At 39.5% G+C, this 23,255-nt stretch overlaps 1 protein-coding gene across 1 annotated transcript in view; it reads right to left on the bottom strand.

Moving 5' to 3' along the window:
• Nucleotides 1-23,255, bottom strand: part of LOC139735312 (uncharacterized) — a 104,485-nt gene continuing 81,230 nt past the window's right edge. Inside the window, exon 2 of the mRNA XM_071646096.1 lies at nucleotides 1-168. Within this exon, the coding sequence (XP_071502197.1) occupies nucleotides 1-168 (168 nt within the window). The remainder of the gene's footprint in view (nucleotides 169-23,255) is intronic.

Below are 23,255 nucleotides of genomic sequence, written 5' to 3' on the forward strand. Positions count from 1 at the left end.
TCATAATGCAGTAAGTTCAGTTGTTACCTGCAGTATGTCCCAGGCGGCTAAGGGCTTCGCGAGCGATTCCGTGATCTCGTTGCGGAGACCGCCGATCACGAAGAGCTTTGGTTTGATATCATTGTAGAGCTCGTCGAAGAGGATGTTGATGGCGAAGCCCTCATCATTCTGCAGAGAAAATAAGAAAGAAAGAAAGAAATGGATACAAAATGAGATATTACGCACAAAAACACATCAGTAACTGATTATAGAACAGAACACACTAAAGCCATGTTCGGAGTACAAACAAATACCGTGAGTTGTTGATGTTTGTTGCTTGAATCTGAAGCAATGTTTGAAAAGTTTTTCTTTTCTGATTTCTGCATACCTTTCTTTTAATATTCAAAATCTTTCGGAGCAATGTATTTGATATTCAACCGAGATCTATAACAACCCCAACAAACATAATCATATTTACAGCTAATACTGCATAAAACAGCTAATCTGAACACCGCATGGAGTACGAGAAGAAAGTCAAAAGGAAAGTAGCCTTTAATTGACGGGGCAATAAAGTCACGTCTAACAGGGACACTATATCACGACAAAATGAAGAATATTGTCACATCCGAAGCTTTTCTTTACACATATGACTAAATAAATGCATATAATACATTTACAAATTCAGATCGCCAAAGTGTCTGGGATATAGTAAAATGGTGATATCAATAATGATGATGATGATGATGATGATAATAATTTTGATAATAATAATAATGATAATAATAATAATGATAATGATAATAGATGTTATCATTATTACTATTATTATTATTTTTATCATTATTGTTATCATTGTTATTATTATTATTATCATTATCATCATTATCATTATTATTATTATTAAAATTATCATCATCATCATCTTTATTGATACTAATGATAATAAATATTATTATTATTATTATTATTATTATCATTATTGTTATTATTATTATTATCATTATTGTTATCATTGTTATTATTATTGTTATTATTATTATCATTATTATTATTGTTATTATTATTATTGTTACAAAAACAACAGTATAATGTTCTTATTTCTCCAAGGTATAGCCTCTACAGGGCTGTTTCTTCCAAAGGGCCCTGCCATTATTATCAGGCAAGCATTGCCAGGTACCCAATTATACAACTGGCTCGAGTAGGGGCATCGTAGTTTAAACATCTTGACTAAAGGACTAAGCCCTTGGCAAGATAGAATTCGGGCCTCCGATTCAAAGTCAGAGTCTTAGCCACTTTATACAACAGTGCCCTCAACGGTATTAAGGAACTCAAAGCAGGCGATCAATGTATGATACCTTCGAGAAATTAAAAATCTCGCATCATGCTGTGTCCTCGTAACAGCTAACACAACATCTCGACGTAACTGTCGAAATGTACCTGTGATCAATCAGGTCTAGACACGCTATACGCTGTCGTTATGTGGTTAGGTCTTTACCAGATGAACTCTGGGGGACAAATAATGATGGTGCTGACCAACTTTTCCTCTCGCCATCCCGCTGATCGCCAAACGAAAACGAAATTCTCTTGCGTCGATCGAAAGTATTGCGGGGATATAGTCCTTCAGAAATTGAGTGTATGCAGTCACTCTCTTATCTTATATTTTTTCGCTGTTGTTTAACTCTTGCAGTAGTTTTCATGGTCAACAGCGATAACACAACTTAATAAAGCCAGTGCTTTGGGAGAGATTGGGTGAGAGAGAGAGGGACATTTTTCTCTTCTTTTTTTGTGGGACACAATCAAATAGTCCGACGAAATGACGGAGGATCGTGTGGAATATTTTTCTTCAACCTCCTTGCGCGAGCCATTACACAACTGGGACCCCTCATATAATCAGTTTCAATCTGACGGCTGGTAATGAAGACAATGGTCCGGGAGAAAAACAATCCCGGGGTAAAAGTATGAGACGAGAGCCGAGGCACTGCTGGCTCGGGCGTGCAGGGAATCAAGGCTCCGCGTCTGGGGGGAAAACTATCGCACGACATGTTCGTAACTCGACGCGGGGAAATAGAATGCAAGAAAAATCTCACGGTACGTTTCCCGCTCTATGCTCCAGTTGGATGAGAAAAATAGAGTAACACCACACGAATAAAATGGCAGAGGTTTCATCGGATTCTTACATAGAATAGAAAAGCTCTACACGTTCTAGAAGAAGCTCTAGAAGAAGCACTAGATTCTACAAGCATTGAATTTTTAGTGGATTCCTCCATTTACTGTACATTTCATGTTGTTTACCTCACTTTGACCATTTCAGTACTCATTACGATGTATCATTATCATATGGTTTTATTGCTGTTGTATTACATTTTGTTCATTTCACATTGTCTTGTTTACCTTATTCTCTAGTGACATGTATGTAGAAAAAAAAAGTGAATTGAATTGAGCTGAATTAAACTGAAGCCTATGGTTTCATACAGCCATATAGGCTATTTTCATAACACGGTGTTGTCAATAGCAACCACATTATGCATAGGCCTACTACATGAGATGATGCTGTGAAGATGCAGAAGTCTCCTATTTTAATGCTACACTAAAATGACATGATATCAAACAGAGAAATATGTAGCCTTTGCATTGAACCTCGTGGTGGTGATGATGATTATGGTAGTGGTGGTGGTGGTGGTGGTGATGGTGTATGTGTGTGTGTGTGTGGGGGGGGGGGTAGTACCTGGACCCATAACTTACAACGCAATTCTTGTATGTTTCTCTTTCACAAACTGAAGAGAAGTTGTGAGCAATTGACATTATATCCTAATCTAATTTGCATACAGGCGATTGAATCTTAGTCACCATTCGATGAAACATGCGAAAGACATGCAAAAGGCCATAACCTATCATAACTTTAATAGCGCCCGATTTCGATGACATTTCTGTCATTCTGGGGCCCGTTTCATAAAACTTGTTATCAGTGACAACTGCCACATTTCTATGACAAATTTGCTCTCAGCCAATCAGATGCAAGGATTTCAGTAGCTTGTCATAGCTATGACAACTTGTCACGGATGACAAGTTTTATGAAACGGGCCCCTGATCGTCTGATTCACTTTCTTACAACGGACAGCTTGATCATGGTGCGGAGACGCACTTTGATATCAAGACGAGGTTAAAGCTGGACAGACAGACAGACAGACAGACAGACAAATAGACAGACAGACACACGAACAAATGTAAGCAAGGCGTCCATGTTAAGTGGCTTCACGTCCGCTCACCCTTTTCTCCCTGTACCTCTCTTCCCTCCCTCCCCCTTCCCCTTCGAGCAATCTTTTGCATGTCTTCAAATCATCCGTCAGTTGATCTGACATATATCTTTCAATCTTCAGGAATATTCTTTTGCCATGGAGGAGGGAAATCAAAGCTAGTAGAAAGAAGGATGCTTCATCGATATCGAGTGAGTCGTTGATTTATGTAAAGATAAAAAGAAAATCACTATCCATTTTGATGGGAAGGGTTGGGCATGGGGTAGGTAGAGCCTATACGTCGAGCTGTAAGCACGGAGAAGCCACATTTTAAAGGGATGGTATAGTTTTGGTTGAGACCTGGCTTCAGGTTTCTTACTTTTGTTTGTGAGATAATGAGACACCTCTTAAGAAATATGAAAGAGCATGTAATTCCAAAAGAAATTCAACGCTTATTTAACGAAAATTGATGTTGAAATGGCTGAGATATTCAAAACAAAGTGGTACTAATAAAAGATGGGACCTACCTTTAATTGGGATAGCTTTGTTTTACTTTGTTTTTGGATATGCCAGCCATTTCAAAACTGTTTTTCATCAAGTAAACTTCGAATTCCTCTTAGAATGGTATGCTCTGCAACATTTCATAAGTGGTTTCTTAGTATCTAGCAAAACGTTAAAACCCTAATCTTCATCTCCACCAAATACTGTACCATCCATGTGTCCTAGAAATTATGGCATCATGCAACTGAGTCGATTGCTCTATGATCATGCAGGAAACAAACATTGCCATCTAGGTGGTGGGTCACGTGACGCAGTCTCGGCAAACAGTCCCGGCGGCAGAGTCTTCTTGACCTGATGGATGCAAGGAAAGAGATGGAGAGGGGGGGGGGGGGTGGGGAGATGGAGGGACTTGGATTATTGTCTGTCAGAAGCAAGCGGCAGCTCAGCAAACTTTTTTTTAACCATTTTTTTCTTTGCAACTGATTGACAAATTGCCCTACATCGACGTAAATAAATAAGCACTGAATTGATCAGTGTTTAGTAGTAGCCATGATAAAAAATCATGGGCGTACATACTCGAGCAGGATTCGAACCTACGACCTTCTTCTTCTAGACCAGAACATCTTATCTGGGATTTGCGAAGAGGCTCACTCACTCAACCGCCAGATCCAAAGAGGTCTTCTCCCCCGCCTCCACCCCTCTCTCTCTCTCTCTCGGCTGGAATCATCTCGTGCGCTCATGCAGTCTCCTCGATTAATGCGCGTTTTAATTTTCCGACGCACCGATATCACTCCGTATATCGTCGTCCCCCGATATGCATCCAGATTGTGTTCATCAGACCCTCTTTCCCTCTTCCTCCTTCTCTCTTACTCAGCCTCTGTTTCTGTTTGTCTGTTTGTCTGTCTGTCTGTCTGCCTCACTTGCTCTCGTTTCACTAATATCTCCTCTACAAGAACCCATTTCCTCTCATCGACCCACTCCTATGGAGGAGCATGCTGTCATCAAACCCTCATTGCATTGAGAAAATCAAACAAACAACCTCTCCCCCCCTTTTTTCTTAAAATGTGAAATTTTGAACGAAGACTCATAGAAACATCCCTTACTCAGCTTGCCGGGTAACACACTTGCCCTGATGTCTCTGTGCAGTCCTTTGTCGATATCTCGTCTTCATGGCTAATAAACATGTCGGCATACATGAATTCTCTTTCATAAATCACCGCTCAGGACCTCTCTTCCCCGTTCTAGTGTTTGTGTACACTGCCTAGAAAACTTCGAGAGTGCTCCTGACAGTGCTTTTCATCCAATTTCTCGATCACTCGCATTTTTTACAACCGTCGCTGATGGCAAAGATTCATTCATAAGGTTAATAGTTCAACCCATTCACATTCTTCTTCTCTTCTTTTTTTTTTTTCGCCGCCCCATTTCTTCTTGTTTCCCCCTTCCCGATTTCTATGCGCCGCTGACAACGCCTGACCGACACCGAGGCTAAAATAAACATTCAACACTACTTATACGTGGAACCAAATTATGCGCAGGTTCCCCCAAAACATTCCTCCGGCTGTTTATCATAGGTGTCCTCCAGAGTTGTGATGAATGCCGAGATGCGGAAGATGTGGGGGAGGATGATGGGAGGAATCTCACTGAACGACTTCCCTTTCTTTCAGCTCGCCATTCTTTCTTGCTCCTTCCTTAACAGGTTTGATTGATTACAACCAGAAACGATTTCAAAAATCCCCACCCTTCCTTTTAAGTACCCTTTCGCGAACTGCTCTTGCAAGTATCGACACATCTTTGGAGGCCTGTCCAGATGATGATGGTGATGATGATAATGACATTCCCCCCCCCCCCCCCCCCTCTTCATATCGCGGCTCGCCGTGTTTGCTCGCTACTATGCGATGAATGGAGACAAGATATTCGGCTGTCAGGGTTTTCCAAGACGAGACGGTGGTGGAAAAGCCTGTGCAAATACAAGAGCATCAGAGTGCCATTCACCGACGAAGCTTGCTGAGACCACTTCATCCAACAGGATTCAACTCCTATTCGACTGGGGGGGGGGGGGGGAGCTGTACCTCGAAAAAAAAGGAAAAGAAAGACAGCGCTTCTTACAATTCGGCCTTCGTATCCGACAAGACACTGTAGGACATCCACACAGTCACTCTTTCAAGTTTGCGGTGGATCTATCTTCACGCAGTTACCTGACTGATTTCGTAGCTCAAGAGTTCGCCTCATTATCAAGTGTCCTGCACGGCTCACAGTATAACGCATTTTTTTATGTGTGTGTGTGTGTGTTTTCTACATGGTCGACCACAATTGAAACTTGCTGCCACTTTTTTTTCGCGTGGACCCGCCTCTGCGCTTCTGCTATGGTAGCGAAAATAGTATAAGTAGTAGGAGTGGTAGTAGTAGCAGTAGCAGTAGCAGTAGCGGTAGCAGCAGCAGCATCAGCAGTAGTAGTAGTAGCAGTAGTGGTAGTAGTAGTATCTGTGGTAGTAGTTTAGGAGACAACAGCGTTAATGATGAAAATGATAATGGTAATGACAATGGTTACAATTCATTACTAACGATGATGTCAGCAACTGCAATTATTGTTCAATAGTAAAAAGAAATAAGCGTAACAGTGATCACGATAGTCTACTACTACTAGAATAACGACAAATAACCCACAATTTGAGCTACAAAATATAACTACTAGCACAGCAATCATATCACCAGTAGCACCGTCACTTTAAGTCTACTCCTGTTATTACGATCATTACCTTTTTTTTTACTAATATCTACACTACAAATATCCCTAGCTACAATGGAACATGATCTACTCCTTCTCTGTCAACCGTTGCTACTATACATGTATAGTTCCTGAAAGGCTGCATCTGTAACAGTGATGACAGATTGTAACAATCTTTGTCGTCACGTATTTTCGTGTCAATGACATGGTCGTCGGTCATACTATTTTTCCTACATTTGCTATTCCAGATTTTTTTCCAAGAAAATGCATATTTTATGTGAACGAGTCTATCATGATGCGAATCAACCCGTCAAACAAAGGAAAGCAAAGTGATCATTCTGTAATCTTTTCCGTGAATTTTTGAAAATCTTTTCCCTCCGACTATTTCTCGGCAATAGTACAGCTACAGGCGTATTGTTTGATAATTTTGTTAAGGTGGAAAACGGAGGACTAGTTTTCTGTTAAGAAATTGAAAATTTTGGGAACTCTTGAGTGCGCAACTACAATGTATGAGGAGAATGCAATTTTCCACCTTCGATTTAGTTACAGTTTCAATAACTATCAATTTGAAAGTAGATTTTTAAAAAAACTTAGGGCTTCGGTGCAGACCGAACAATAATATGAAGGAGACGTCGCAGCTGCGACCGCGCAATTACATTTCGCCCTTCCTGGAAACATGGCATCGGTGATGATTTGGGCTTCTTTCAGACAATTACGGTGGCAACTCCCGCGCGCTGTGCACGACTCCCACACAATCAGTCACAGACTGAAATATTGCATTCGCGCTACCAGCCAATTCCTCTCTTTTGGCAGCGCCACGCCACTATAAACACTAGCAATTGCTTGCTTTCATGCGCAGCGCCATATCAAGGGAGGCCCCCTGCAGACAAAGGATCATCTTCCTAGCCCGGCAGTGGTCCCGTCTAAGCAGCCCGCACATCGAAGAAGAGAGATGCCTATCGCCGGTGATTGCATCCGTAAACGTCTTACGAGGGGTCTTCGGTCTCAATACCCGAGACTCCCATCACGGATGGCGCTATAAATCCAATCGTGAATCAATACGAAGTGATACTCTGAGAGCAACTCGGGTCGACATCAAGAGGATTGTCGCTGGATATTTCAATCGCGTGGTTGACCATGAACATAAAACGACGCCAACTACATCCTCCAAAACGCACTGTCTTTCGCTCGAGGCGCTACCTCCCTACAGCGGTGATCGCAACGTAAAATTGATCTTGCATCATGGCAGTCTGATGTCTGTTGTAATTTTAGCAAAATTGAAACATCAGCATATCTATTATCAATTCTAATCATGACAGCAAGTAGAAAGTACATTAATAATTAAACACCGCCACACAGACATAATTTTGAGAATACACTTTATCCTGCTATATCAACAATGATCAACATTTTCAGAGACATGAGCAGAAAAAGCAAAAAGTGACATCTGCTGCGCGAAAGTATGCAGAGGGATTCCGCTCAAATTGGGAGTCCTAGCAAGTGCAACGTGATAATAAATGTACATTAATTTTCCTACAATGATAATGGTAATGTTTTTCATTTTGGTAGTTTTATGATATAGAACAATGTCTAAAACTGTAATGATTCAATGATGATGATGATGATGATGATGATGATGATGATAATGATGATAATAGCAATAATAATAAAAATGATGATTATTATAATGATAATAAACAGAATGATAATAAAAATCATAATAATAATAATGTCTTCTTTATCCATGGTAGCCTCTTCAATGTTGCCACTGCTCCATCAGAGGACCCTGCCATTATTATTGACCTAGTATTGTCCGATACCCATTTATACACCAGAGTCAAGAGGGACATTGTGGGTAAAAAATCTTATCCAAAGACGTAAGCACTCGGCGGGAATCGACCTCGGGTCTTCCAATCGGGAGTCGGGAGTCTTATCCATTGTGCTACAGCGCCCCCCCCCCCCCCCATGTTCATCGATGATGGAACGTTATGATTTTATTTATCATCAGGATGCCGAAAACTGTCATGATTCGATATTCATCGTTGATGGAACATATTTGATTTATGATCAGGACAACGATCATAATATCTGTCCTCGCTTTAAACGTAAAGATGTACTTTAATCTCCTCCACAACATTTATCTTCTCCGGCGAGGTCGGGGAATCCGAAAATTCGAGTGGCTTACATTCTGGTTACCAAACTATCTCCCCGCCAATCCACCCACGCGTGTTACAATTCCTGAAAATCTCTTTACTCCTCTGAAGGTTGTCTCGCTACTATATGGCGCACATCCTTCTGGAGTCACTATAGGCATGATAGGTGACTATCATGCAGAAACATCCCGAAAGCACTATCATCATCATCATCATCATCACCATCATCATCATCCTCGTCATCCTCGTCATCATCATCATCATCATCATCATCATCATCATCTTCATCATCAATCCCATCTTCATCATCTTTCCTGACACAATTTGATTTCCTTTTAATCCGTTGAGGACGAGTTTCGAGTATACTCGGGCAAGTGTCTGTGGGAAATGTATGTTGAAGCAAAATCAAACCGTCCTCAACGGGTTAAAGCAATCCTCATCAGCGAATTTCCGGTAATATACCTTATCATTGTCAGTCGGATCAAAAGACCCAATCCAATATGAAGATGATTTCATACCCGAACTAGTTAGGGCAGCGATATTAGCAGATTGCTTCCCTACCAATGAATATTGGCCATTCGGATTCGCATTGCAATAGCTCTTTCCAAAGCAACAATATGATGGCGACCTTCACAAACAGGGTAGTATAGAAATTGATATACAATATGTGCAACAGGTGGGTTGATACGACCCCGCCCTTTTGTTGTCTAACCCAATTTTCCAGTTACTACTCATTATAGTTGCTAGAGGGTGGAACGAAAAAAAAAAAGCTCAGAAGAAAAGAGGATGAATCCCCCTATTCTCTCCCTCACCGATAAGCAGCAATCAATCCTTACCCGAGATGCACTTTGCCACGGTAGCGTTCATTTATTATTCAACGTTATATATTATGTATTTATAGTCCAAGCTTCCTCCTTGTCGGAATGTTCATCCAACAAATTTCCTCGGGTTGGATTTTTTTCTTTATTTCGGAAAAAAAAAAGTGCATCGAAAAGCCATCCTTATACCCGACATGTTCTTCTTCTAAGTGCATATCGTCCAATGTATGAATATTCGGCCTGGTTGCACAGAATCGGGTAATCCATCACGGGGCGAAAGGAATATCCTCCGTGAGACATACATGACGTTAAAACGCGGGGAAATTAACTTCGGGAACGGACAGGCAGTGCGCCGTCTCTCGGATTTTTGTTGTTTCTTGTTTATGTTTGTTTGTTTTTATTTCCGCGAGTATACAGACAATGAAGGAGACCGGAGTTGACACATGAGATACTCGTATAAACTAGGATGCGACTGTTGGCCCAGTTCGGCGTCAGATATTATTGATGTCGCCAGTCTTCAATGAGGCCAGTGTGATGTTAACTTACTGTCCACAGGAAACCTTATAGGTCGAATGTAAAGTCTATGTGATTATTGAATTTCGCACGAAACTGGTTAAGTTCTCTTGGTCCTATAAAACCGGTGTAACAGTGTTGCATGCATACCTATGTATAAGATGCGAATCCCCCTCCCCGGATTTACAGGTGATATCGATTTGAAAGAACTGCGAACGGTGTAATATCGTGGGCTCTTATGAAATGCTATCATGATTTGAAATGACGTACGCAAACTCTCGCTAGAGCACTAGTAACCATCAACTGTTGTGAGTGTCTGTTGCTATTAGATACAGATATGCAAGAGAGAGAGGGGGTGGTTTTGATTTTTTTGTCCTTGGTCTTGGCATCATCATATCATGCTATACCAATTACAAACATGATATAGGGTACATTTAATCAGAAACCATACATGCTTGTCATACTATCAGGTCTTTCTCCGCGTAAAACTGTACGAATCAATAATAAATAATGACAATAAATTTAACATTTGTCATGTTCTATACAACATCCCTTCAATGTAGATCATGCATGCGAACATCGGCATCATTTTAAGGTGGGTCAACAATCAACATTATTCAACCCGCTCAAATTTGATTTTTGCTCCGCAGTTGATCGGCGTAATGCTTGTTTGCCGACTGTCAGACAGCATCACGAGGGTTTGGCGGGAAAGACTTATGGAATCGTAAATCAAGTTCACTTCAGAGCTAGTTATAAAATAATCGCGTTCTCCTGAAATGATTCATAGGGTTCCAAATTTCGAGCACATCAGTCCAATGTGCGCTTCCCTGGAACAGTATATAAATACGACTGATGCTCAATACACAATGCGCTTAGTATATGCTCAGAGCTATAGTGTTGGACCCACGGATACAGCGACTACTAAAACCATAGGAAACCAATATAGAAGAACGAGCATTTTTGTCCAGTAAGAATTTTAGTGGTTTCTAAAATGCAGGACATTTCGTCTTAATCTTCAAAAACAATTAAGTATATATGAGGACTATATTATGATTCACCGATCTCAAAAGTGACTTCCAATTCTTCCTATTCTATCCTTATTTTTTGTTCCTGCTATACTTTTTTGTACGTGACGTTTGCTGTCGATAAGTGTAGAGTATTAATAAATCCATGTTTTCAACCTTCCCCTACTTCGCATTATTCACGTGGGTTAGTATACAGTATATTAATTCTATCTCTATACAGTACACTTAATATCCTCTCCTGTTTGTCTGCCTGTAGATCAGTGCACATACAAAAGGTTTCAATCTATTCATTCCTACACACGTTATTTGTAATTATTTCTTCTATTCGTTGTTGCTTTTTTAAAGATATGTATAGTAAAAACATTCGATTCTCTTTTATTCCTTCTATATCAATACGTTACAAATTCTTGTGTCGCTTTCACAGGGCTCTTATATACAGCTAAATGCACTATTGATTCCTTAGTTGTCACAACATTTCAGAAGATCCAAGTTCCTGTTGCTCTCTATAATTAACGAGATTTCGTAAATTTCTTGCTGATTTTATACAGATCTAATGGATTTAACCAGTTGTAACTTATTTTCCTCCAATGTCAAGTTTGCAGTTAAATTCAGCGCACTAATCATGACAAGATGGTAATTTTTGAAGAGTTTGATGTTTAGTTTAGTTTAGTTTAGTTTATTTCTTTATCAAAAAATCACATCCGTCACACGGACGGCCAGCCTTAAGAGGCCTATGAGTGATAAATATGTTAAACTGCTTACAGCCTGTAATAAAACCTATTTTCATCGACTTATATAACGCTAATACTGACCATTTTGTATCACTTTAGTCAAATTAGACAACCTGTTAAGCATAGTTACAGAATGTGCGTTGAGTTTACTATGCTTCATCAATCCTTTAATCGTAACTGAATAAAGGCCCTTTATTTACACACAAAAAAGACATCCGTGTGTGACATAGACGAATTGGGTAGATATATGTATCTGAAATTCAACTCCGCCAATCTGACGTTCTTCTTTACGGCAATCCACCAATGATTGGGGGAATGAAATTACGACCTAATTCTATTTTCCTGCGACAAGAGTAATCTAATCCCGTTTCTTTTTCGAAACAAACGCCTTTGTCCCACCAGCGCCATTCATAATTTGCTCAAATTCTCTTCATTACGCTTCAATAAGCTCGCGATGTGTAAGTGTTTCACCAGATCCATTTGTTGCTGGTTGTTATACTCGGCGCCCCTTTTCGCGTCCCTCTTTATACTAATTCCTGAGAAAGGTGTATATATCTTAATATATATCTGCCATCGCGTATACGTTCCGACGGAATCAATTTGGGCGGAGAGAGGGGATAATGACCGACGACCAACACGCCTGAGGAAATATACCACACGCCATTACACTTGTCAGCCGGATTACTTCTCGATCGAGACGTTATGTATCACCCCATGCTTGCATGGGACTCCGCCCCTCGTCAAAAGGAAAAGGCTTGGGGGAAAAAAGAAGAGCCCATTCGATAAGGTGAATCTTCGTTTTGGCTTGAGGTTCGATTTAGTCGTGATGGATGCACAGTTGGGTGATTCTTAGCTTATTCTGAGGCTCTCTTGATGCTAAAGGTAAGCTCGGTTGATCTTATGGGGTCTCCTGTGACATCACATACCCCCCCCCCTCTCTCTCTCTCTCTCTTGAAAAAAAAAAAGAACTCCCTATCTATGTAGTGCTATCCATCAAGAACTTGACCAGCCATAAATAAGGCTTTAGCACAGCACACCAAGTTCTTAGGGAGACCGGCTAACAAAGTCAACCATCCTGGGGCATATAATTCGTCAAATTAGATTAGGATTAAACTGGAACAGCAGTTGCGGGTTAAATGATCGCGAAAAATAAGCTACAAACACGCACGCGTGCCCGCACACACACGCACACACACACACACACACACACACACACACACACACACACACACGCCCACACACACAAACACACACACACACACACACACACACACACACACACACACATAGTACTGCCATGACATATGATTTTCTTTTCTTTCGATTTCCGTCGAATATTTAATAGAAGATTAATGATATACGTGTATTTATAATTGTTTTAGTATGTTGGGGGGGGGGGGTGGTGAGGCACCTTACAAGCACTGCTTTTTTAGCATTCCTCCCATCTCTTGCATTTTCTAAACTTCAGAATGCTTTTAGTATTGTATACCTTATCAATGGTATATCCATAAATTCAATTTATCACATTTTTTGGTAATATTGACATACATTATTATATGTACATGCACTAATATAATTTTTATGTAAACAAAGATTATCCGTAAGTTTTGTTGGATATGAAAAGAAAATGAATGAATGAATGAATGTTTGCCCAACCTGATAAATCTTGATAAGAGAATTTTTTTTTTTTTTTTTTTTAGGGGGCGCACAGGGAAAGGGATGCGCATCTTTTCTTTACCTGATGCACTTGTATTAGTGTGAATGAGTGAGCATGTGCGTTTGTGATAACGTTTGTTTAACGTTATGTGTTTGTTTGTCTGTTTGTTTGTTTGTGTGTGTGTGGGTGTGTGTGTGTTTGTGTGCGCGCGTGGCAATTACATATTACTAATCTACTAATTACATCTACTAAGCTTTCACACGTCCTTGCTTTGAAATTACATATTTGAACAATAATAAGAAATATAAGTCTCATTTTAATGTCATTTTTATCAATGATAGATCAACTTTCACCTTCAAACGCTGTACGTTTCTGGTTCGCATATTATTCGTATACCCACGGAAGGTTTGATATTCAATACGCAAAAGCGTAAAGTGTATTCGCTTCTTCGCGGCTCAATGCGCCGCAGTTACTATTTGTGTCCGGGAATTGATGATGAATATTTTAGTGACCATTCTTCCGCGTGTGCTATGGGAAATCCGCCAGAGAAGATCTGGCATTTGGAAAACCTTAAGCTAGGGTAAGTCGCTAAAAGAAAAAAAAAGGACGGAAAATACCTAAATGAGGTTAACATTGATAGTACTTCCCCGTAAGGTATGTTACTCTTTTTAAATATGGACATCACAGATTCACCCAGGAAATTTGCATTGTATATTTGAAATTCGATTTTGGTTGAAAGCACATTCACAGAAGATGTTTATCACATAAGTATTACAAAATTAAACTTGCAAAAAGAAAATGAACAAAAACATCACACATGTTGATGTTAAAGTTGCATCTACTGAATGATTTTGGAGCAATGTCTAAGGTTTTATTAAGGGCAGGCATGACTAACTATCTCCGAAGTGCTAATGCAATGTAAGAGAGAATAAACATGAAACTACCGTAGCTTTATGGTGTAAATAAGTGTATGTGTGTGTATGTATGTTTGTGTGTGTGAGCGTATAATTTAATGTCAATTTTGTACACATGGTACGATTTTCAAATATATATACAGGACCTCTCTCTCTCTCTCTCTATCATATATATATATATATATATATATATATATATATATATATATATATTGTACTGTAGTACTGTATTTTAAAAATGTGATATAGCAGCACAAATGAGAAGAATACAGCTGTTAATATTTTTCATATTAATTTCATTGTGAACATGGGCTGACATCAAATGAAATTCAGATAAAGAATTTCATTAAAAAGATAATAAAATATGTAAATATGAATATACAAAATGAAATAGGAACAATTCTGAGAGTGAGAGAGAAAGAAACGGAAAGTTGAATAGTTACCGAGGGACAGAGCTGGCTGAAGAAACCTATTCCATTTGCGTTCCTTGCAGCCTTATATCGTACAACAGATTATGTATGGGTATACCTGAAAGTAACTCGAGTATGCAAAAGACACACATTTTAAGTTTCCTAAAAGCCTCTTGGGAGACCAGAAAATGGTGTCAAAGTTGCTTCTGACCACTACCGTAGCGAAGGGGAATCGACAGCTGTGGATATTTGACTTTACAAAAACATATAAAGTGAAGAAAACAAAGACAACAAAGCAAAAAGACTTCAAGCTCTTTGCACTTCTTGTCCCCTCCACTCTATATGCGAATGGCAAATTGCCCTCTAAAAGCACACCGTATACACACACACGAAATGCCCTGCTTCGAGAAAGCCTTTTATGTCTGCGTGGGAGCATAATTCAATTCAAAAGATTACAATATTCCCGAACCTGGAGCGGAGAGGCAGCGGCGGATCCCGCCGGGACTCCGTCGATTGGGATAGCAGGACAGCTTGAAGTTGTTGGAGGGGGTTAACGCCCTTGCAGGTGAGCCTGACCAACGCACATTATACCTTGCTGTTGTGTGGGATGACAATTGAGGTAATGGTGTCCACATTTTGAGGTTACACACAAACAAACACACACACGCACGCACACACACACGCGCGCGCATACACACACAAACACAAACACACACAAACATTCAAAACCTTTGTCGTTTTGTCGAACCTAATACAAGTGGCCTTCAGCAGGGACTTGTTTTCTGTAATTCATTTGCGTGTGTGTAACTCCAATACAATCTTCCTGTAGGTGAATCCTATTGACCGTGTCGATAGAATAAGTATGAAAATTAATAATGACACAAATTGATTAGTTATCTTTGTTCATTGACTTACGTCCTGACAAGGTAAAAAAAAAATATGACTGGGAACGAGCACTAGGAGAGTACTTCAAGAATTGATCATCGGAGCTATAAAACGTCAAAAGATCAGAATCTGTGTTTACTTCTGACAAATTAATCAATATGCTATAAAAATCAGCCAAACATAGCGCTGCCAAGCACGCACAATGATATCATAAAACCTAAGATCAAATGCGCCTTAGAGAAATGACCTTTATCCTTACCGTCGTGCATCCGCATCTCTAAAACGTCACTAATATTTTATATTGTATAGTTGCGTGTAAACGTGACATGCCTGTGCATGGATGGCGTGACTCGGCGTCGCCTTCGAAATCGAGAAACCGGAAAAATCTGTCAGAATGTCCGACATTTACATTACGTCACAGACGAAACCGTGCGAGACATTTTTTCCAAACGATTAAAAAAAAAAAACTGTAGATGAAAGGAACTAGAAATTGGCCTACTGGACAGCACGAAATGCTGCCAAGTCCATCCTGTACAAATAAACAAAAAAGCAACAAACAGACACCAAACGGCGGAACATGGCTGAATCAATGGGAACTATAATAGAGAAAAACAAAACATGCACAGCATGAGAAAGCTTGTCGTCGTGGCAACAGGAGTTGAATGCAGACTGACAAAATGATAGAAATAACAACATGGCCTAACAAACGCCCAAAAGGAAGCGGCACTCTTGTCACTTCGACCACCCGTGATACGCGGGGCACTGTACCGTGATAAGCCGATGTCGGTGCTGCTAAATGCTTTTTCGCCAATGAATCAATATTAGATTAACGCGTTGAGCCAAGCTTTTACTCGAAAGGACACAGACACTCTGAAGCGATATTCATCCAGTAAAAATTGAGTTATGAACGTGCGGTAAGATCGGTGTGGAATAAGCGACGCTTTCGCAGGAAAGATCAGCAAATTCACCAATCACAATGCAAACTATAGTGGTGTGACTTCAGTATATAGAAGAGCGTTTTCATGGAGGATATTGTGCGCTTGTAATCAATGTGTGAACATTATACAGTTGTGTGAAAAGTTGTACGAACTATCCTTTTTCTGTATGTCATTCTCTGCCCATGAAAGCGTTCTCCTGTCAACTTCTCATATGCGTAATGACAGTGTCCAATTTATCATATTGCTACTTTTAATGTAACTACTGTTTTCAATCTGTTTTATATCACCAATTTGTTTACAATCCTTGTCAATATTTGTTGAAGCAGTGACAACAGCAAACAAATCAAATCAGATCAGATCCCCCGGATCACCATAAGAAACCAGACTTTCATTACTAAAATCATAATTTCGCATCAAGGCCAGAAACATCAGTAAATGTAAATTATACGATAAACAGTGCAAGGCAAATCTCGGGGGAAAGGGCTCTATCGGGTGCAATCGATTAAGGAACGATTTATCTTCACCGCTTCGACGGTATCGCTGACAGGCTGCTATGCTGTTACACCTCGTTTTAGCTTGCCCTTTACGATAGACACAATAATTGCGATCGATTACATCCAGCTCTGCGAAACTCTCAGCTAATCACTTTGTCATGCTGTTATGCCTGCTCCATGCTTTGTTTAGCTCAGCAACAAGTAAAACATTACAAGCATTTTACAAACGTTGTCTTTTCAGTAGGTTCCTCTAGTTGTTGTTTTTTCGTGCATTACACGCATTGTTCTCCTTGGTAATTCATTTCAATATATCGTTACATTAATGTATTACGATATTTCGTTATTGTTGTATGCTCTTCGTTTCATAATCATTTCTTACTTACAAAAAAAGAGTGAAGTGCATGCAATTATGCTCTAACAAAAATGGAAAGAAATTTGAATTGAAAAATAAAAAACACAACTCTTCAAACTCAACTGACCTTAATAAAATCACCTCACCCCAAAGGTGTTGCATCATGTTAGATAATTATATTGTGAAGAGGAGAGAAAAATGTAATCAGAATGTATAGTGTAATGGATAAAAACATGGCTATACTGTTTCCGTCATGTGTGAATTTCAACATCCATACACGCGTATGAATCATATGAATTTCAACATCCATACATGTGTACATCATAAGACTTTCGACATCAACACATGCGTGGATTCTGAACGCTGATAGACGATAGGAATGATAACCCAGAGACGTCCCAGAAATAGATCAACTGAGCTACAAAGAGGAAAAAAAAATAAACGTCAGAAAGCTTCAAAAGAGATGTGGTTCTGCCCTTGCGAGGTTCGTTTCACTAATTTTCAAATTAACCCTGTTTGCCTGAAAGCAGCGAAGTATCAATTTGCTATCAAAACAGGACGGGTTCTGCGCGAAAAGTAATTGCATACAGCACCCGGTAGATATTTCGAATGGAAGTCATAATGTGATATTTGTCAGAATAGAAATACAATTCTCTGCCTACAATATCGCAGCTCCCATACTCGAAGAAAGTGAAATAGGGCTGGCGGAAAGCTTTACAAGACAGTGAATAAAACGTGTGCATGCACAGAAGGCAAAAAAGGGGCTCGAGTCTCCGCAGCCCCTCCCTTTTTCATTCTCGTCAAAATAGGGGCCCATGCTGTTCCTTTGAATGTAATGGCGGTAAAAATACCTGCGGTACAAACATCTATCATGCGCTACGGAGTGAAGAGCGAAAGTTAATAATGTCAACAAAATCAGGAGCATAGCGTTGCAAACGGCGAAAGCAGAGCAAGTGGCTGCCGTTTGACATAACGAGGACATCACTTCACGGCTTTATTGTCTTTATCGTACAATCATTCTCTCGGGTGTTTTATCTTGTTTTTTACGATGAAAAATGAGGGTACTGCCAAACTGTTACGATGATTAAGTCTGTAGTGATGAGTGTAATCTAGGGAACAGACTATTAATGTGGCTTTACCAAGCTCGCCTAGGGTATGATCACGCTCCTCTTCCTCGTCACTCAAATCTGTATTAATATGATGGATCAACAGTGGCCCAAACAGCACTCTTGGCAATAATCGACCTTTGTCCACAATCTGAGAGTTCGATAATGCCGTCCTCGGCTAATAAAATCAGTTGATGGGAAGGGCGGGGGAGGGGGGATCGTTAAACGTCGTTTCAAAGAGGACTCTGACCTCCTTGGTTGGATACAGCTATCATGAATTAGACCTATTGAGACTGCGTGATGATCACGACAGAAAATGAAAGACTGGTTACATATTCATAGAGGGCTACTTTGCTGCAATCTGAAGACAGTCAATGAATTCAAACAGACACACGATGTAACTCATCAGAGCGTAATGATGATGATGATGACGATGATGATGATGATGATGATGATGATGATGATGACGATGATGATGATGATGATGATGGCAATTCTTCACAAAGACCAAATCTTGGTTTTTATTAGCAAACAATTTACAAACGTCAGGCAATAGTCCATCAATGCGTTCTATGTCTTTTATTTCCCTTTATCTCCTGCGTTCAATTTTCCTTTAATCAACATTGCAATCTTCAGTATACGAAATGTCACCATATAACGGAGTTTTTAAAAGCCTCTTAACTGCTGAATATGTGATTATGACCATATAAGTATGATTGGCAATATATTTGAGAAGATTAATTTTATTTCGCTCTCCAAATGAATATTTTCTAAATTGTTTTTTATCTTTCTTTTTGCAAATCTTGTGGTGAATTTACTCGGTTGAATCACACATTTCTCAAAACGAATACATGCAGTGACATTCAAAGTAGGCGATGTAATAATAGCAATGTCATTTTTTCTTTTGCAGCAAATTTTCAAGGCCTTGATTAATTATGTGCCACCGTGATGTCACCCTACTGCGGGTTCGATTCAGTTTTACAGTTCAAATCATTTTAATTTTTCTTCTTCCACAAGACGTATCATAAACAGTTCACTGTACTAACAATAAGTTTAAAATTTCAAAGAAACCTGAACAAAGAAACAGGGCTTATAATGTATACAAAAGAGATTATGTCGTATTTAGTCGTCTTTGCACGAATATGAATGCTTCCATGAAAAATAAATGAAGAGTACCCAAAACGCTTTAAGTGCTGTATCATCCTAGATGATAATCTGTTATTGTTGTTTATTTTGGTCAATCAATACGATCTTCGTTTTAGGCGGCAGAACTTTGCAATGCATAGTGTATTCAGGAAGGACCTGGCCAATGCGTAAGTAATGGCTATCATTACCGTTTCCACCTGCTTCGAAAAACATCAGTGATATCAACTAGATATAGTTGACATTTAGGGAAGACTCTCTTCTTTCCCTATACCATTTCCACCGGCAGGAGAGTAATTGCAAAATGTCATCTTTGTCCCTTTTTTATCATTCCTTGGTGCTCTTATACCCCTGTACCCCCCCCCCCCCCCCCCCTCGTGAGTTTCTATGTATCGCTGTGCGGCCGTGGTTTTCCCGTTTTCATCGACTACCACACTTCAGCACCGCGCGGAAAGCGAATGACCGAGACGCAACCGATATGAATAATGTCTTGTGGTTTTTACCTTTTTTCCCCCTTCGGTTTCGGTCTCAACAGAGTTCTTTGGTGACAACGCTCTGAGCATGGACGAGTGGAAACTATGCTTGTGTGATAATCTAACGATGTTATTCGAAAGAAAACAAACAAAAAAATGAGACATGATGATAAATCTATCACGTCATCAAAAAAAAAAAAAAAAAAAAAAACCGGGACATATGATTCTAAATGCGACATCGTGACCGTTAAAAGGAAGGCTATCTCAATAACACACAGGAAAAGGCAAACGGAGGATGGGGACGAGGATGAGGAGAAGGAGAAGGAGGAGAAGAAGAAAAAGAAAAAGAAGAAGAAGAAGCAGGAGAAGGGAAACTTCTGACGCTCGGAAATTCAACAATGACAGAACATGCATTTTTGCTCGGTGAGTAATAATGGTCTGGTTCGGTTTGTTTGTGTAGTTCTAAGCAATAATTTGCTCTTTGTATAATGTAAATAACTATCGTGTGATCGGGACATTAAGTTTAATTACCTGCAGTAGAGCTTCATTGTTAGACTGAAATTGCAAGCCATTTTCTTTTTCATGTATCACAATATATCTATTTAACGTCTTCATCTACAACAGAGCAATTTGGTTGAAGGAAAAATTATGCATGAAGAAGTTGAATAGATACTGGAAGAATTAAAGAATGCTGCATGGCAGACCGGCAACTTCGGATGTTAATTCCATATTTCATAGAGAACAGGGAAAGGAACGTCGTTAAGACAGCATGATTAAGTCCGTTAGTGGAGTGCAACAGTGCACTGAAAGTAACTCGCAACGAAGTGCTGCGCTTGGCTGCAACAATTACACTTACTACATTATTTGATGTCATTACTAATGTTTTCTGCAAAAAGAATACGCCTATGATATAATATTCCCTTTCTCTCATTTGTGTATGTGTGTGTGCATGCCTGTAGATGTATCTTTTTTTTTCTCTCTCTCTGTATGTGCGTATGTGTGTGAGTATGTAGAGGCTTTAAAGTAAGTGAGTAAAGTTTTCACAAACATGTATATTTTGAACCTCGTTTCATGAATCAAACACAGCACCTAATACAAGCGTAATATAACAAGTAGGAAGATATTTATGTAGGGAAGGTAAAGGAGAGATCCCTCCCCATCCCCCCCCCCCCAAAGAAAATAAGGGGAGGGGATAGGGGCAAGAGTGTGCAGACTACCTCATGGGATAGTGGCCACATGTCGCCCATATTATCTTCTTACGTGTCATTTGATAAGATGATAACATCTTTAGGGGGTAGAGGGAAGAAAAGCTTAGAATAAGCTCATGAAAGACACCAATAGCAAAAACAAATTTCTCTTTATTGAGTTGGTAGGTATAGTTTGAATAGGGATTGACTTGTCTACGATTCCTGACTTAATAAGCTCTAATGGCACCTGTGGACATAGTTTAGGTTGAATGAAATAATAACTGACAAACCTAACTGCATGTGACGATGTGCTTTATGAAGCTTATCCACAGTAGATATGAAGTTAGTGTCTCATATACAGTTGATGATTAAAGGACATTTTTTCGTTCTTCCGAATTTTCTGAACGTCATCTTATTGTTTGGAGACTCAGCCTTCTAAACCAGGGGCTATAAATACCTTATTTACGGCTACATATACTTTGAAAACTTTACAGATTGGTCAGCTATGATCTGATAAGCATGTTATCTACCTAAGATATGAGCCTAGTGTCATGTGTGCTTACCGGACGTTCCTATCACGCAAATAGCTCTTTCTCCCATACTTTTTTTTTGCGCCAGACTATAGCTTGCAAACGATCATATCTTGCATAGTTATCACTTAGAGTGCAGTGACACACATTATGAAACAATCTTGACAAAGGGTCGTCGTGTCTGTTTATTTTTTTTTAAACATTTTGTTTCTGAAGCACTCTGAACACTCGATGTTATGCAGCCACACACTCAGAAATATCCCGATTAATGAGCCATTCACTCTGATGAGAACGTCCGATGTTCTGCACGTAAGAAGCTCGTGATAATATAGGTTTTCCCGGTCAATTTCATACTTTTATCACTCAAGTTCATTAATGTGCATTCAAATTCACGCATAGTACGCACGCGAAAATATTGGGGCATTCAAATTCAGAATCCGAGCGATCAGTTTCATTTATGAGCGTTCTATTTCGTTTTCGTGAAATCAAATTCACGATTGGGCATTCAATTTCAAAATGCGAGCACCGACTTTCCTACTCGTGCATTCAAATTCATGCGATAGTCACGTGATAGTCCCAATGAGCTTGCTTGAAGCGTTCAAATTCATTTTTAGGCGATCAAGTTCCTACTTCGTGCAATCAATTTAACGAGGAAAATGGAGGAGACTTTTAAGAAAGGAAAAAGGGCCAACACAACCAATGAATGCTTGCATATAGAGTAATTAGGATTGTTTACATGTTCTACATTTTTCTCTGTTCATGTATTCTTTGTTATTCATCTCAATAAATTTCAAATTGCAATGTCCAATCAGCAGTGCATCCAAACAACACAACGACTAGTATTCATATTTCTTGATGATACTGCAACGCCCCAACACCAACCACATGATGACAATTCATCAATTTAAGACAAACTGACACACAATGATCTCACATAGTCCCGCAAAATTAAATCAATAAGACAGCAATACACAACAAACAACACGTATAAGATGCTCATGTATTAGTTTCAAAATAGTCGAAATCGTGTTTTTTTTTTCCTCGAAAGTGTCAACCAACCCTCCGTATTATGCTCGTCTGTAGGCCTATACAGTGCCTAATTTTTGTTTGTTTGTTTCATTTTCTATCAAAGAAGATGACTGGATAACCCATATTCAGCTGCAAAAGCTGGTCTTCCATATGGGGTCCAGTTAGATGTTTTGCTCTTTGCGATGAATAAATGAAGCAGGATCTTTTACGTGCATGAGTTGTGACTCTTTTACACGTGGGACCTCCATTTTATGTCCAATCCCAGGGACATGTGCCTGTATATTCCTATTTGCTAAGCGCGAGTTCAGAATTGTCAATTATTAGGTGGACCTCTACTGCAAAATAAATAATCATCATAAATCCCAATATATTCAAAGCCAGAGTGAGAAACACATGCATACACGGCCCCAAACTAACTAAATTCAGGACTTCTTTTAAATTGAATGCAGTTATTTGGAA

This window comes from Diadema antillarum, unplaced genomic scaffold (assembly GCF_040938485.1).
Source record: "Diadema antillarum isolate AM-2024a unplaced genomic scaffold, OU_Dant_1.0 scf00000003, whole genome shotgun sequence".
Classification (NCBI taxonomy): Eukaryota; Metazoa; Echinodermata; class Echinoidea; order Diadematoida; family Diadematidae; genus Diadema; species Diadema antillarum.